This window comes from Macaca nemestrina, chromosome X (genome assembly GCF_043159975.1).
Source record: "Macaca nemestrina isolate mMacNem1 chromosome X, mMacNem.hap1, whole genome shotgun sequence".
NCBI lineage: Eukaryota > Metazoa > Chordata > Mammalia > Primates > Cercopithecidae > Macaca > Macaca nemestrina.
Window position 1 is genome coordinate 15,801,142 of NC_092145.1, and position 17,958 is coordinate 15,819,099.

Genomic DNA, 17,958 nt, shown 5'->3' on the forward strand with positions numbered 1-17,958 from the left:
GAGAGGGTTTCCTGATGCGCACATTTTGCGTTCCAGGGAAAGCTCCCAGGATTCGGAGCTTTGCCTAATTTATCCTTCTCACATGTCCCACCACTAGGAAGCTACCGAGTGCACCCGGCCTCCACACCCAGCCGGCCAGCGTGGAGAACCCGCTGTTCAGCCCGCGCTTCCTTCTTCAACCCTCTGGGCAAACCTGGGACTAGCGTGTGGGGGAGCTCCCAGCCCGCGGTACCAGGCGGAGTAGGGGGACGGTTGGACTACAACTCCCAGGCTACCCCGGGAGCAAGGCGGGGGAGGGGGCGAGCGGGAGGGGCCTGGGGTGGGGCGGGGAGGGGGTCAGGGAAATCCCGCCCCGCTGCGCAGCAGCGACGACACAAAGCCTGACTTTACAACCTCAGAGAAAGTGGAAGTAAGAAGGCTTAGGTGGGCAGGCAGGACGAGAGGAAGACCGAGAGGAGGGAAAGCCGCGTAGGTGGGAGTACAGCGTAGCGAGGGTCGAGGGGGAACCCTCGTCCGTGGAGATGAGGAGGGTGGGCTTTCAGAACTAGTCCCCCCTCTCGCCCTGCCCCGCCCCTCCCGCGCTGGGGTCCCCACGGTGCCCTGCCTCGGAGCCCCGCTCCACCACGCCCGGAAGGGGGAGCCTGGCCGTCGGCTGGCTCGGGGCGGGCCGGTTGGCTGTACCGAGGCTCCCTAGCCCCAGTGCGGGACGAGAGCGCGGGGCAGCGCGGCAGCCACGGACCGAGGAGGGGCTGCGAGCTGAACAGCGCGGCGCGGCACGCGCGGCGCGGCGGACGAGTTAGGGCTGGGGCGAGGGAGGCTGTGGCTCCCGACAGAGACAGGGGAGTAGTGTCGGGCTGAGGCGAGGTGAGGCGCGGGGTGCCTCGGGAGGGTTCCCCGTGCCCCGAGGGGGGCGGCCGCGGAGTCCAGCGGGGAGGCGGGCGGTGGTGCCGCGTCGGGGAAGAGTGCATCCCGCGGGGTGCCGAGCCCGGCGCTGGCGGAGAGACGGGGGCGCCCCCCTCCCCACAGGAGGAGCCTCGCGCTCCTCCGCCATCCTTCCCCCGCGCGGCGGGCTCGCTTTCGTAGTGGGTGCTGCGGGAGCTGCCGGCCCGCGGTGCCGGGGCCAGATAAGGGCGATCCGCGGGGCTGCCGCCCCCGGGTCAGGCAGGCCGGGGGCGGGCCGCGAGTGAGGCGGGGCGGCGGCGAGGCTGCGGACGGCTGGGGGGCGGGGGAGCGAGGAGAGCCGAAGAGAGCAGGCGGCGAGCGGGTGGCCCGGCAGCCCGCCTCGCTGCTCCGCTTGGCGCGGCCGGCCCACGCCGCAGTGTGTTTTGTGGACGGCGCCTTCCCAGACAGCCCAGTAGAGCCCAGCTCAGCGCCCGGCGGCCTTCGACGCGATGTTCCGCCGGAGCTTGAATCGTTTTGTAAGTATACTCGCTGCGGCTCCGCGCGTGCCGGTTTGTTTGCTCGCCAGCCCCTTCGCCGGGTCCCTCACAACAATTTTCTCAGGGGGCAATTACATCTCTGGGAGACACCACCACCCCTCTTCTTTTCACCGAAACACGGTGCCCAGGCGGCCGGGGAGGGGTGGCAGGTAGGGCTCTCGGGGTATCCCACCCTCGCCCCCAGGACAATTCGACTAGGGCTTCCCGGAGCTGTTACAAACTCTGCCTGAAACTGGGGGCCGCCCTCGGGCTGGGTGGTGGGGGACTCGTGGGGAGACCGACCTGGGGACCCCTCAGTTTGCCAATTAGTCGAAGATGGCGTTTTATTCTCAGGGAGGTTGCCTTCTTTTGTTTCCTCTGCCACGAGCACATGGAGGTAAACCTAGACCTGTCACCGTGGCCCAAAATAAGAGCTGGGGGCTGAGGGAGCCGGAGGCTAGGGCAAGACTCAGCCTTGCCTAGGGCTCAGCCAGCGGGCGGCTGCTGACCGGAGGCCGGGCAAACTTTGGAGACCCAGCCTACAAAGCTCACCTTTAGGGTGTTTGAAAGGCGAGCGTGATTGTCAGGGTGGGCTGAGTGGATGTGCAGCCGCGAGGAGGCTGCGCCGCCACTGCCCGTGCTGCCGATCGCTGGTCTGAAGCTTCGCGGAGGACTGAGCACTCCAGACCTTGAACCCATCGGAGAAGGCAGGCTGCGACTGGACTCCTCCGTCCACGTTTACCCCCTTCAAAATCCCCAGAAAGGGGAATTTCATTTTCAAGGGAGTTTGCCATAGGGAAAATCGCTTTCTGGCTACTGACTTTTTTGAGTAACCTGTTTACTCCTAGAGGGTACATTAAGAATGGAGCAAAACAGGACCATTTACGTTCTGTGCTGCTATTTGTAGCAACTTCCTTAATTGCAAGAGGAGGTGGCGGGAATAGGATTTTATTTCTGCCAATGATGTGAAAGAAATGGTTCATCTGCAAATTTTGATTTTTCTGTAGTTAGGAAAAAGGGTTGAATGCTGAGTTCCTCTACCTGCCTTAAAATACATCTTTTGAGAACACGTCGATTTGGTTTTATTCATGCAATTATTCCTAATCAAAGCGTTGCTAACATTTTTCATACATCGGGTAAATTTGCTCTCATTTTTCCTTCATTTGAAACTTTCACAAATGTACACAGGTTAAAAGTAATACTTGTACATCCCTTTTTAGAATATTATTATCACAATAGTGCCATGTTAATGGTTTTCTAAATGTTGACCTCTCCCAGAAACATGCAGTATGAAATTGGAACAGATTTATTACCTGTGGCATAGAGCAATAGAGGTTGTACATATCAATCATCTTGAAATCCGTAGGTGACGGCTTGTACTAATAGCTTTGCTGAAGCAAGTGACTAAAATTGGTTTCTCACATTTAGCCTGAGAATGCAAACGGGTATTGTTCTTCATAGCTCTGTTTCACATAGATTCTTGTGATCTTGGAGTGTTGTTTGGGGGTGACAAAAAGGGAAAGGTGGCAGTGAAAGCTAATTGTAGTATTTAGGAAAAGGGTAATCTTTTCACATGGCACTCTTATGGTGGAAAACAACTAGGCTCTGAATCATAATAAAATCATTAAACTTAAGTTGTTGAAATCCCCCCCCCCCTTTTTTTTTTTTAAGGATTTGAACATTTGAAACTGAACAGCTCAAGTACTGGTCTAAAAGCTCATTTGCTTCCCTTTTGCGAAGAGTGATCTGCATCGTATCAGAGTCTAGTAATTAAGCAGTGCTGGCCCAGGAAGCCAGGGCATGCAGTAGAATTTGCAGCAGTTGTTGAGGTGCCAGCCTGCAGGTTTGAGGCTAGTACTTTGCATCCCCGACCAAGATCTCAGCAGAGAATCACTTTTGCTAATACTGAAATGAGCTTTGACCTCACTGTTGCAGCTGGAATGTTCAGCTGTTCACATTTTCCTGTGCAGCCATGACTGTGGTAAGTATCGGGAATTTGTACCTGTGCAGTAAGCTGAAAGGTTCTTAGGAGTTGTGTCAGAGCCCTAGGCCCAGGGCAAGGAATTAATCTGCATACCGTTGGACTGAATGTGAAAAATACTATCAAATACTCATTGTTAAAAAACGGCTTCAAAATTTGGGGGCGGGTGGCAATTTTTCCGTCTCTTAGATCAGTAAACCATATGCTGTTCTCATCTTTTGCCTGACAAATTCTTTGAGGGGTACTTCCATTTAAATTACTAGAAGACTAGAATTAAAGATTTGGTTGGAACTTTGAGACTTTCACAGCAGTATAGATGTAGTCAAGGTTGTGAATTGTCTTATGATTGTTTTAATATTTTAGAAATGGAGCTATGAATTCCTTTCAAAATCAGTTGTGGTTTTTAGTGTACCTGTACGTGTCTGAAATTGGTTTTGATTGTGAAATAAATTACGGTGGTGTTGATTGTAGTTGTTGGTTGTTGAAAACTAGACTACATATTAGAAAAGTGCTTTCTTTATATTTTAAACCTGAAGTGGAAGAATCCCTTAGGATTCTTACAAGCATCATCTTCTATAGCTCAGTTGTGTTTGCTGAATCATTTTTGAAATGCCATTTATTTTTCAAGTCTTCCAATTTCAAGCTAAAAGAAAATAGTGATTCATTGTATTTTTAAAATACATGGTCTTGACGTCTTTGCCATTAATAACTGTGTTCCTTTCTTTCTGATGGATTATGACTTTCCTTTTGACAGTTTTGAGGTGGAAAGAAATTGGTGGATTTGGTGTATAGCATTTTAGGGTTGAGGCATGTAGAGGATGTCCTAAAGGATTTAAGAGTTAGATGTTTCTGAGTGCAATAAAAGCACCACCTGTTCTCAGTCAACATCTCCATAAATACAGTAAATAAATAATAATAGTTCTGTCTGTACAACTTATTTTCTTCAAAGGCATATTTAATCAGAAGTCTGGACTAGTTGAGATTTAAGGGTCGTGGACTTTTATGTTATCCTGTTTTGCTTTATTCTTAATGCAATTCCTAGTGATTATAGTAACATGTTCTCTTGGTCTTAAAGATTTTTTGAAAGTCTGAAAACAATTCCCCCCTGTTTTTGGCTTATTAAATTATTTTATACTAAAGATTCAAAATAAGAGATTTCTTGATAAAGTAGATTGGGGGCTTGGCCAAGAGGACGCTGTCAGTTTAGCTTGTCAGAGAGTGATAGTTAACAGGTATGCATTTCTAGACCTTTGATACATGAAAGCTTAATTATGAGTATGAAATACTGGAGTACATTTAAATCTCTGATTCTAGAAATCCTTAAACTGCTTTGGTTTCATAAAGCATGTAGCATATAGTCATAATATCACACAGAAAATGCCCAGGACTAGAAAGAAAATAGACTGCATAAGGAAGAATGGAAATTTAAAATGACTAAAAAGTACAAAATAAGAATTAATGAAATAGGTAACTAATTTATTGCTTTGAGTCCAAGGCAAAGCTAGGCTAATGAAACAATATATGGAGACAATTTAAAAAATAGTTCAGGTAATTGCTTTCCCCCCTTCCCCTCCAGGAGCAAGAAGGTTTTTAGTTTCCCCTTTAAATTATCAGAATAATTAAACATTTTTTTTTTGTTTGTTTCACTTTAATAACTCTGGCCTGACATTGAAGAGCGGGAAAATACTGATTTTATTTTACTGTGTTTGGAAATATATCTGTATGTATGTATTGCAATATTTTTACATTTGCACAACTATAACAAATGGTCTGTGTATCTTGACTCCCACATGGCTGTTCATCGAGGTCTAGGTTTAGCAGTTGAACTTGACCATACTTAAAAGCAACTTTTTTTTTAAAAAATCATATTGTGTTATAATTGCCTTTTAACTTGTATGGTTCCCTAGACTAGTCTTTCACAACATGGAGAGAATTGGCACTGATGCCCTAGGACATGCATTGTTAGTAATAAATTAACATTTTCCTGCATAGCTGGAGTTAAGGAACCCTAATTGAGAAAGGCTATCCTAGACAGGGACAGTTCACAGTGTGTTCTTACCTCCTAGCACAGTGCCTGGCCCCTAGTAGGTGTTCAGTAAAATATTTTTTGAAAGAACAACTTTTGTATGTATCCCATAAATGATAACCTTAACTTACAGATACTGATTATTGTAAACCTGCCCTTATGCAGAATGAGTTCTTGTTAATTGGGGTATACCGTATACATTACTAGTATTCTAAGAATTAGAATAAATACACCTAATGCCGAAAGCTATACTGACCATAGTATAATCTTTCTTTTTTTCCCTTTTTTTGAGATTTATTATGGGAATTGGATCATGCTGAGAAGTCCCAGGATCTGCCATCTGCATTATCCCCTTGGTTTTTGTTTGTTTGTTTGTTTGTTTTTTGGAGACAGAGTCTTACTCTTGTCACCCAGGCTGGAGTGCAATGGCACGATCTCGGCTCACTGCAACCTCCACCTTCCGGGTTCAAGCGATTCTCCTGCCTCAGCCCCCCTAGTAGCTGGGATTACAGGCACTTGCCACCACGCCTGGCTAATTTTTTGTATTTTTTAGTAGAAATAGGGTTTCACCATGTTGGCCAGGCTAGTCTCGAACGCTTGACCTCAGGTGATTTCCCCACCTCGGCCTCCCAAAGTGCTGGGATTACAGGCATGAGCCAGCGCGCTCGGCCTCTTTCTTAGATGATTAAGGCATTGTATGGTTTTGCAGAGCAATTATTTCATTCAGCAAATATTCACCAAGCACTTACTATGTGCTGGGCACTGTAGTCAATCGTGGGGGCATAGATGAGCAAGACAGACAAGGTTCCTGTCTTCTTGAGCTGTAATGATCATTACATACACAACTACAGATATAGAGGGCATGGTAACTGCATTGCATTGAATACATTTGTGACATACCATGAAATTTCATCTTTATGAATAAGTTACTATTACATACTTGTCATTTTTCTACCAAAAATAGATTGTACAATATCAATTATTTTCTGGTTGTTTGGTTGTCAGATAAAAAGGAGTTTATTGCATTTGTCTCCTTTCATCTGGCCTATGCATGGCAAACTGCTGTTTTGCAAGTAGATGCTAGGCCGACCCTGCACAAGGTAGGAAACTTACTTAGAAATGAACCACTATAACTTGAAATAAATCTTCACACAAATGACAGCAGCTTTTGTCTTTTTTCCTGATCTACCTTTTACTGACTAAGCAACCTAAAACTCTGTGTCCTGAATACTTTCTCTAAGTGTTTACTGTTTGTTCCTTTTGTTTATGCTTATTGCTAATAATTCAGCCATTTAGCGTGTAATATTGAGTGCCTATATACCAGGTAGTTTCCAGTGTTCCTAATTAACTTTTAGCTGAATTGAGATTTGGGCAGGTGCAGCTGTCCAAAAGAGCTTGTTTTCTCAAAAAAGCTGCCAGTTTACCACCTGCTGAGCAGTGGGTTCTAGGAGGTAAAGGATGGCCAGTGGCCCCTGAAAAAACCATAACTAACCTCGCTGTGTCTGCATGATGTGCAAAGAACTAGCCCACTGAGTGAAATCAAATACTGGTTTGTTGAGTGATGGAAAAAATCATCAAGGCTCACTGCTTGTCTAACATGGTTGATCAGTTCTCTCAAAGAGGGTGAATGCATGGGATACAAAAAAAATACTATTTTGTTCTTCAAGGTGGTGGAATTTCCTGTACATCTGTAGCGCTTTATACAGATGAACCATTTACATCTGGAACCCTCGAGGCTGGGAGACTTTTTCTGGTTAGGTGGAGGGAGGTTCTGGGCTTCCACAAGTGAATTAGGTGCTGGCTCTTGAGTTTATTTCCTTTCACTTAACATTTACCTTCTTGGCCTGGTATATGGGTAGATTAGTGGTGATCGTAAAACAAACATATTGGCACAACTGCAGCATATGTTAACACTGCTGCAGCTTAATGATGAATGAGTGCTCAGCACTGCAGATATGGGCACAGGATGCCCTGTGCCCGCACATTGGCAGACAGCCCCTCAATTACTGCAGTGGCTGGATGGATTGCTGGTTCGGCTGACTTCTTGATAATAGAAGATGTGATTTATAAATGATAATGGACCATGGATTTCCAGATTAAGAAGGTTAACCTGTATTTGTGAAGTAGAAATCATTGATTTCTTGCGCCATATTTATTTAATGGAATATGGGAGGATTGGTGAGGCCTACCCTGTTCAAGCAGATATCATCATTTGTTTTTTAGGTGTCTGTATTATATGTTGTCATAAAGTATTAATGTGGCAATGTTTTCCTAGTCCATTTCTCTTTACCATGGTATTCTTGGAAAAATCAGAAGTGTTCTTGAAAACGATCTTGCAGTTAGCACAGCATCAGGTAAACAGTAGATGTTCAATTAATACTTGTTTAATTGTTTTGAGCTGAATTGGTAACACAGTCTGAGTCAGTAATAACAGATGAAAAATCTGTTTCTCCATTTCAGACTGGGCTACAGATCTGAATTTCAGACTGGGCTACATTATGCATTTCAGACTGGGCTATAAAATTAGCCAGGAGTGGTAGCGCAGGCCTGTAATTTCAGCTACTTGGGAGGCTGAGGCAGGAGAATCACTTGAACCTGGGAGGCAGAGGTTGCAGTGAGCCTCGGCTCACTGTGCCTCTGCACTCCAGCCTGGGCAACAAGAGCAAAACTCCATCTCAATAATAATCATCATCATCATCCTGGATGCTTACTATAAATACAGATTCCTGGGTCTTGAACTTACTGAATCCAAGTCTTGGGTGATAGGCCCCAGGAAACTGTTTTTAACAAGCATTCCAAGTAGTTCTTAGGCTCACTAAAATTTGAGAACAGCCATATATAATATAGTAAACACTGAAATATTTATTTTCTGCGCACACTCTCTGTCACCTTTTTGAACTTCAGTTTCTGCATCGATGGAATGGGAATAATAATACCTATTTCACAAGACTGTTGAAAAAAATGTTTGGTAGACTATTCAACACGATACCAATTGTGTCAGGTCCTCAAAACTGGCCTAGGTTTGATGATTCACTGGCAGAACTCAGTACATATACACGCTTGGGGATGTGATTTATTATAGCAAAAGGATACAGAGCAAAGTCAGTAATGGGAAAAGGCTCACTGGGGCCAAGTCTGGAGGAAACCATGTGCAAGCTTCCAGTCCTCTTTCACTGAAATCACACAGGTCATGCTTAATTCCTCTAGCAAACGAGTTTTGACAGCTAGTATGAAATGTCTACTAGGGAAGCTTATTAGAGATTCAGTACCCAGGGTTTTTATTGGGAGCTGGTCACAGAGGCACCCTCCACCTGGTACACAGCAAAATTCCAGACCCCAAGGAGGAAAGCAGGTATTCAGTGTAAACCCTATTGTTTACACAGCTTAAGCAGAGTGAGCCACTCTTATCAGGGTGATGGGAACCCTCCCAAAATCCGAGTCCCCAGACACCAGCCAAAGACCAACCTTGCAAACAGGCCCTACTAAGAATAGCAGCGTCAGGCCTGCTATGTTAACTCTTTCCATCACGCAAATATTATGAAATACTGGCATTTTTTCAGTGAAAGGAAAGGACTTGTCCAAGATCATTAAGCTAATCAGCAGTGCAGCTGAGACAGACTCCAGCAATCACATCTTTTCATTGCTGCCCATACCCATGCTTCTAGATTATGGGTCGTTCCTTTTCATACTGTCATTGAGAGCACTCACTATTTGTCACTTGAAGCAGAAGAGCAGCCTGCCGGTGGTAAATTGATGCACCCAGTGGGGGAGCCAGGAAGTATTGATGTTTCTGCCAGTTTAGCGTCAACACTTGCTGGTTTCCTCTCTGGAGCATCACCAAGTTCGTGGATTTTCATTTTTCCTGACTTTTGGACTTTCGTTACTGCTCCCATTCATTTGCTTATAGTCCTAACACTCATTTGCATCATTGCTTCATCCCATTCTGTACCTTTTGGGTAACACAATTTCCAAACAGTGGGAATACTGTAGTATTTTGTCAAAGAAGACTATATAGGGGAAAAAAAACACTAAAAGAAAAAAACAATTTATGGCAATATTTAGAAATATTGGTTTATATCCTGGATTGTCTTTTGAGTTTTATAGTCATGGAAAACCCTAGAAATATCTCTGGTTATTTGGAGTTTCAACTGCTTTTACTGTTATAAAGGAAAATTAACAAATCTTTTATGGTTGGCGCAAGGAATGAGGAAATCATAATGGATAGTGCAGTAATCCCACATATCGACAGGGAGTAGAAGCCAGGAGGGAATTGCCTCAAGTAACAGCTGGATAGAGCAGATTATGTAAGCTACACCTGTTGTGTAAGCAGTGGGGACGTTCTTTAAACTTCACAATTAATGTATTTTGCAGTAGTATGGATTAAGGGATCTATAGTATAGTTGACAATTTACTCTGGCTTCTTTTCTGAAAACATTCATGTGAATTACAGCTTTCTTGAAACACTCATCCCCTATTTGGTGCTGTAGAGGTGTGTAAGGTATAGCCCTGCTCACCAGTAGCCTGCACTTTGGTAGAAGAGATAGAAGACCAGCAAACAGGACCAACCTCTGCACAAGGCCAGTAGGTCACGAGTGCCATCCTTTTGAACGACATACACAGTAAGTGCAGTAGGCATTCAGAAGGAGGCACTGGCTCTCTGGCTTCATTTCTTGGGGAGAGCTTTATGGAGGAAGTAGCCTGTCAACTGGACCTTTGGGGACCCAAAGGGCTGAAGGTTCTGAGATTTTAGGGATGGGCAGTCTCATTACAGGAGGAGGCAATCACCTGAGCAATGGTGCGGGGTCATTGTTTGCACTTAAAGCATGGGAACCAGTCAATTTAGAGAGCATACATGCCAACCCCAAATGAGTTTGAGCTGTTATAAAAAAGTATAACAGGCGGGGCTCAGTGGCTCATGCCTGTAATCCCAGCACTTTGGGAGGCTAAGGCAGGTGAATCATTTGAGGTCAGGAGTTCAAAACCAGGCTGGCCAACATGGTGAAACCCTGTCTCTACTAAAAACAAAAATTAGCCAGGTGTGATGGAAAGCATCTGTAATCCCAGCTACTTGGGAGGCTGAGGCCGGAGAACTGCTTGAGCCAGGGAGACGGAGGTTGCAGTGAGCAGAGATGGCACCACTGCACTCCAGCCTGGGTAACAGAGCGAGACTCTGCCTCAAAAAACAAAACAAAACAAAACAAATAAAAAGTTTAACAGATCACCATAGATTCAGTGGCTTATAAACAACAGAAATTTATTTCTCACAATCCTGGAACTTGGAAGTCCAAGATAGGATGCCAGCATGGTTGGCTACTGGTGAGGGGGCTTCACATTGTAAACTGGTGACTTATTGTAACCTCACATGGCAGAAAAAGAGTGAAATGAGTTCTCTCGGGCACTAATCCCATTAATGAGGGCTCCACCCTCATGGCCTAATCACCTGTCAGATGCCTCACCTCCTAGTACCGACACCTTGGAAGTTTGGATTTCCACATAAGAATTTTATGGGAACATAAAGATGCTGTCCATGATACAGCAGAAAGACCAAAACCTTGATCTTCAATGCCTTACATTTGCTGTAGTAATTTTGATTTTGAAAAAGGAGTTGCTAAAAACAGGTGTCAGGTGGCTTTAGATCTCCACAACAATAGCTATAGGAATCTTCCTATACATAGATGCTCTTTTCTGAAACCTATGACTCCAGCGAATTTGTTATTAAAATATATATATATATATATATATATATATATATATATATATATATATATAAAGAGAGAGAGAGAGAGAGAGAGAGAGTCTTGCTCTGTTGCCCAGGCTGGAGTGCAGTGGCACAATCTCGGCTCACTGCAACCTCCGCCTCCCGGGTTCAAGTGATTCTCCTGCCTCAGCCTCCTGAGTAGCTGATACTACAGGCGTGTGCCACCACATCTGGCTAATTTTTGTATTTTTAGGAGAGATGGGGTTTCACCATGTTGGCCAGGCTGGTCTTGAACTCCTGACCTCAAGTGATCCACCTGACTCAGCCTCCCAAAGTACTGGGATTACTGGCTTGAGCTGCCATGCCCTGCTTGATTTGGTGCAGGGACAGTAAGGCAGAGACCAGGATGAAATATATATTCGGGGTAATATATCATGACACTACTTCATGTATTATTATAGGACTGCTTACTTAGTTACCCTGCTTAAATTATGGGTACATATTTCTGGGAACTTTGACTACACAGGGGAGACAGGATGGCAGTTCATTTTCTTGAGTACTAGTGGTCATTTATTTAAAAAGCTGGAGATCAGGCCTTTTTTCAGGAGTACATTCCTTACCAACACATTTATATTTCACTGCTATTAGATAAGAAAGCTTTTGATAGACTTTCAGATCTGACTGCATCATTTGGACTTACCAGAACATCAGTTGCATCTCATTCCCTCTGTATTAGTCTATTTTCATACTGCTATAAAGAACTGCCTGAGATTGGGTAATTTATAAAGGAAAGAGGTTTGATGGACTCATGGTTCCACATGGCTGGGGAGGCCTTAGGAAACTTCCAATCATGGCAGAAGGCAATTAGGAAGCAAGGCACCTTCTTCACAAGGTGGCAGGAAGGAGAAGTGCTGACTGAAGGGGGAAGAACCCCTTATGAAACCATCAGATCTCGTGAGACTCACTATCACGAGAACACCATGGAGAAAACTGCCCCCATGATTCAGTTGCCTCCACCTGGTCTCTCCCTTGACAGGTGGGTATTATGGGGATTATAATTCAAGATGAGATTTGGGTGGGGACACGTATCACCCTCATAACCAGTTCATCACAACACCATGCTCAGTCAATGCCACTTTTCTTTATCATCATGACTGCCACCCTCATCTAAGTCATTAGCATTTCTCCACTTTCATATTTGTTCCTCCTCCAGTTTTCCCCTGTTCAGTAAGTGGCACCATCCCCCACCTAGTAGCTCAAGCTAAAAACCTAGCAGTCTTAACTTAATACTAACCTTTCCCTTCATCACATTTGTCAGAGAATCCAATAGGTTCTATTTCTGAAAATGCTGTCACATCCCATCCACCTTTCTTCATTTCCACACCTACCACCATTCAAATTCAAGCTACTGCTGTCATTTACCTGGACCTTTGCAATCGATTATTTTATTTCTACTTTTGCCCTCTCCTATCCATCTTCTACACAGCTGCAGGGGGATCTTTTACAGACGCACACCAGGAGCATTTCATTGACTTTCCGCTGATTTCTGGTTAAATACTTTGCTGGTATTGCTCTCACTCTTTCACTTTTTTTCATTCACTTTAAAAAATTGAGATAATTCACATAACATAAAATTCACCACTTTAAAGTATACACTTAAGTGGATTTAAATTTACTATGCTGTGTAACTATCACAGCTATCTAATTCCAGCATATTTCCACTACCTCAAAAAGAAACCCCATCTGTTAGCTCTTAGTCCCAATCCTCTACCCTTCAGCCCTTGGCAACCACCAATCTACTTTCTTATCTCTGGACTGCCATTGGAATCATACAATATGTGTTACTTTGTGACTGAATTCTTTGGTTTAGCATAGTAATATTTTCAAGATTTGTTCATGTTGTAGCATGTATCAGTATCAGTACTTCATTCCTTTTTTTTGAGGTGGAGTCTCTCTGTCACCCGGGCTGGAGCGCAGTGGTATGATCTTGGCTCACTGCAACCTATGCCTCCCGGTTTCAAGCGATTCTCATGCCTCAGCCTCCAAAGTAACTTGGACTGCAGGCACACACCACCACACTCAACTAATTTTTGTATTTTTAGTAGAGACAGGGTTTTGCTATGTTGGCTAGGCTGGTCTCAAACTGACCTCAGGTCATCCGCCCAGCTTGGCCTCCCAAAGTGCTGGGATTATAGGTGTGAGCCACCGTGCCCGGACTCATTCCTTTTGAAGGCAGAGTAATACTCTGTTTTATGGAGAGAGCACATTTTATTTATTTGTTCATAGCTGATGGACATTTGGGTTTGCACTTTTGTCCTTTATTATTTTTTATTTTTTTTATTGAGACAGAGCCTCACTCTGTCGCCCAGGCTGGAGTGCAGTGGCGCCATCACAGCGCATTGCAGCCTCTGCCTCCCAGGTTCAAACAATTCTCCTGTCTCAGCCTCCTGAGTAGCTGGGACAACAGACGTGCACCACCTCACCTGGCTAGTTTTGTATTTTTAGTAGATACCGGGTTTCACCTTGTTGGCCAGGCTTGTCTTGAACTCTTGGCCTTAGGTGATCCACCCATCTTGGCCTCCCAAAGTGCTGGAATTACAGGTGTGAGCCACTGTGCCTGGCAAATTTTTTTGTTTTTTAAAATGAATATGTTTTTACTTGAGTATATATTAGTGGAATTGCTGGGTCATATGGTAATTGTATATTTAAACTTTTCAGGAGCTACCAAACTGCTTTCTTCAGTTCTTCCTCACTTAAGTAGTTTGTGTGTGTGTGCGTGTGTGTGTGTGTGTGTGTGTGTGTGTGTGTGTGTGTGTAGTGCTGCAATCTCTGCTCACTGCAACCTCTGCCTCCTGGGTTCAAGCCATTCTCCTCTCTCAGCCTCCCAAGTAGCTTGGATTACGGGTGCCTGCCACCACGCAGCTAATTTTTGTGTATTTAGTAGAGATGGGATTTTGCTGGGATTATAGGTGTGAGCCACTGCGCCCACCTGTTTATGTGTTTTTTTGAGACGTAGTCTTGCTCAGTCGCCCCGGCTGGAGTGCAGTGGTGTGATCTCAGCTCACTGCCTTGTCTGCCTCCCGGATTCAGGCGATTCTCATGCCTCAGCCCCCTGAGCAGCTGGAATTACAGGCACATGCCACCACGCCTGGCTAATTTTAAAAATATTTTTTAGTAGAGACAGGGTTTCGCCATGTTGGCCAGGCTGGTCTTTGAACTCCCAACCTCAGGTGATCCACCCTCCTCTGCCTCCCAAAGTGCTGGAATTACAGGCATGAGCCACAGCACCCGGCCAATAACTAGTATTTTTAATTGTAAAGGAAACACATAAAACTTACCATCTTTTTTTAAAGCATAGAGTAGTGCAAATTGTATTCACGTTGTATGCAACAGATCTCTAGAACTTTTTCATCTTGCAAAACTAAAATTCCATAGCCATTAAACAACAGCTCCCCCACTTCATGCAGTATTTGTCTTTTTGTGACTGGCTTATTTCACTTAGCATAATGTCCTCCAGGATTCTCCATGTCATAGCATGTGAGAGGATTTTCTTCCCTTGTTTTGAGATGGGGTTTCACTCTGTCGCCCAGGCTGGAGTGAAGTGGTGTGGTCTTGGCTCACTGCAACCTCTGTCCCCCACCCCACCCCCGGGTTCAAGCAATTCTCCTGCCTTAGCCTCCCCAGTAGCTGGGATTATAGTTGCCCACCACCATGCCCAGCTAATTTTTATATTTTTAGTAGAGATTAGGTTTCGCCATGTTGGCCAGGCTAGTGTGGAACTTCTGACTTCAGGTGATCCACCCGCCTCGGCCTCCCAAAGTGGTGGGATTACAGGCTTAAGCCACCGTGCTTGGCCTGATTTTCTTCCTTTTAAAGGCTGGATTATATTTCATTGTGTGTATATATATTTTGTTTATCCATTCTTCTGTAGATAGTCATTTGGATTGCTTCCACCTCTTAGCTATTGGTAATAATGCTGCTATGAACATCAGTGTGCAAATATCTCTCTTTGAGATTATGCTTTCAGTTCTTTGGATATATACCCAGAAATGAGACTGCTGTGTCATATGGTAATTTTGTTTAATTTTTTGAGGAACTTCTGTACTGTTTTCAACAGTGGCTACATCATTTTACATTCCCATTAAGGGTTCTAGTTTCTCCACATACTCACCAACAATTGCTATATTTTTTATAGTAACAGTCTTTTTTTTTTTTTTTTTTTTTTTTTTTTTTTTGAGGCAGAGCCTTTCTTTGTTGCCCAGGCTGAAGTGCAGTAGTGCGATCTCTGCTCACTGCAACCTCTGCTTCCCAGGTTCAAGCAATTCTACTGCCTCAGCCTCCCGAATAGCTGGGATTATAGGCGTGTACCACCATGCCTGGCTAATTTTTGTCTTTTTGGTACAGACTAGGTTTCACCATGTTGGCCAGGCTGGTCTCGAACTCCTGACCTTATGTGATCCCTCTGCCTTGGCCTCCCATGTGCTGGGATTACAAATGGGAGCCACTGCGCCCGACCTATAGTAGCTGTCTTAATGGATGTGAGGTTACATCTTATTGTGATTTTGATTTGCATTTCTCGGATGATTAGTGATGTTTAGCATCATTTCCTATGTTTTTTGGCCATTTGTACGTCACCTTTCGAGAAATGTCTACTTAAGTCCTTTACCCATTTTGGTGGCGAGGGTGTTATTTCCTTTTTTGTTGTTGCTCAGTTGTAAGAGTTATTTACATATTATGGATAATATCTCCTTATGAAATATATGATTTGCAAATATTTTCCCACATTACATAGGTTGCCTTTTCATTGTGATGATTACTTTGACGAACAGAAGTATTAAAGTTTGATGTAGTCTCATTTGTCTGTTTATGCTTTCGTTGCCTGTGCTTTTAATGTCATATCTGTGAAATCATTGTCAAATTCAAATGTCATGAGTGTTTTCCCCTCTGTTTTCTTCTAGGAGTTGCATATTTTTAAGTTTAGTTGATAGCTTATAAGTCTTACATGTAGATCTTCAATCGACTTTGAGTTACTTTTTGTATGTAGTATAAGATAAGGGTCCAACTTCATTCTTGTGCATGTTGATGTCCAGTTTTCCTAGCACCATTTATTTGAAGACTCTCTCAGCATCATAGGGCAGGATAAGAAAAAAAGAAGACTCTCTTTTTCCCCACTGAGTGGTTTTGGCACCCTTGTTAAAGATCATTTGACCATGTGCATGAGAGTTTACTTCTGGGATATTTATTTTATTCTGTTTGTGTGTCTGTCTTTATGCCAGTGCCACGTGGTTTTGATTACTTTGATTGCATATTGTTTTGTAATATGTTTTGAAATCAGGAGTTGCGAGACCCCCAACTTCGCTCTTTTTCAAGATTGTTTTGGCTATTTGGGGTGCCTTAAAATTCCATATGGATTTTATGATGGATATTTATTTTTTTATTTCTGCAAAAAACCTTCTTCATTTTTTGTGTTCCATCTGCCACAGGACCGTTGTATAATATACTGTATATTCCTGGTGCACTTCTCTCCTGTAGTCAATTGTCTCAACTCTTACTCATTTCTCAGAGCTCAGCTTAATCATCACTTCCCTAAGGAAGCTGTCCCTGATCCTTCCCTCAGACAATGCCAGGTTCACATGTGACTATGAACCTGTCCTTCATATTCTTTTTGTAGTTGACTTTACATTTGCATACTGTATTTGGTAACTTACTTAGTATCTAGATTTCCTCTATATAGTATGCTTCATGAAGGTAAGACCTGTGACTATTTTTGCTCATTGCTATATCCCTAATGCTTCACTGCCTGACATAATGTGTGTTCATTAAATGTTTGCTGACTAAATGAAATACGATTTCTATTTGCATTTCTAATCTTATTTCCCATTTATAATTATATGCTTGTAGTGCTTGACTGAGAGATCAAAGACTAAGTGGTGTCCAGTCTTTTTTTTTTTTTTTTTTAAGACAGAGTCTTGCTCTGTCACCCAGGCTGGAATGCAGTGGCGTGATCTCGGCTCACTGCAACCTCTGCCTCCTGGGTTCAAGCGATGCTCTTGCTTTAGCCTCCTGAGTAGCTGGGATTACAGATGTGTGCTACCACGCACAGCTAATTTTTGTATTTTTAGTAGAGACAGGGTGTCACCATGTTGGCCAGGGTAGTCTCGAACTCCTGACCTCTGGTAATCTGTCCACCTTGGCCTCCCAAAATGCTGAGATTACAGGCGTGAGCCACCGCGCTGGCCACATGTTGTGTTTTATAATATGTACATCATGCCTTTTTAAATTATGATTTTAGTTATTTAATATTTGGTGATGTAGTTAATGAATTAGCTTTATAAGCTTCCCTATGGTTTCATACACATTTATAACATTGATTTTCTTCAGCAATTTGCTATTATATTTTCAAAGTACTTAATGTACTTGTAAAATATATACAACTATTATATATCAATTAAAAAATACTCCAGTATAAATACCAAATGAAGTGTTTATTAATCAAATCTTTTTTTTTCTTTTTCTTTCTTTTTTTTTTTTCTTTTTGAGGTAGAGTCTTGCTCTGTCACCCAGGCTGGAGTGGAATAGCTCACTGTAACCTCTGCCTCCCAGGTTCAAATAATTCTTGTCCCTCAGCCTCCCGAGTAGCTAGGATTACCGATGTGTACCACCATGCCTGGCTAGATTTTGCATTTTTAGTAGAGATGGGGTTTAACTGTGTTGACCAGGCTGGTCTGAAACTCCTGGCCTCATTTGATCCTACTGCCTCGGCCTCCCAAAGTGCTGAGATTACAGGTGTGAACCACTACGTCCGTGTAATTTTTAAGTCCTTTTGATAACTTTT

At 43.7% G+C, this 17,958-nt stretch overlaps 1 protein-coding gene across 7 annotated transcripts in view; it reads left to right on the forward strand.

Moving 5' to 3' along the window:
- Positions 1-363: 363 nt before the first annotated feature.
- LOC105481350 (ATPase phospholipid transporting 11C) overlaps positions 364-17,958 on the forward strand; it is a 216,443-nt gene continuing 198,848 nt past the window's right edge. For 3 of the 7 annotated variants that reach the window (XM_071089210.1, XM_071089213.1, XM_071089215.1), the window contains exon 1: positions 1,263-1,418. In XM_071089210.1, the coding sequence (XP_070945311.1) occupies positions 1,392-1,418 (27 nt within the window). In that variant the 5' untranslated portion in view covers positions 1,263-1,391. Of the gene's footprint in view, positions 1,419-1,696; positions 3,400-17,958 lie in introns of those variants that run through there. The other 4 variants (XM_071089211.1, XM_024792751.2, XM_024792752.2 and 1 more) reach the window with 3 other exon arrangements.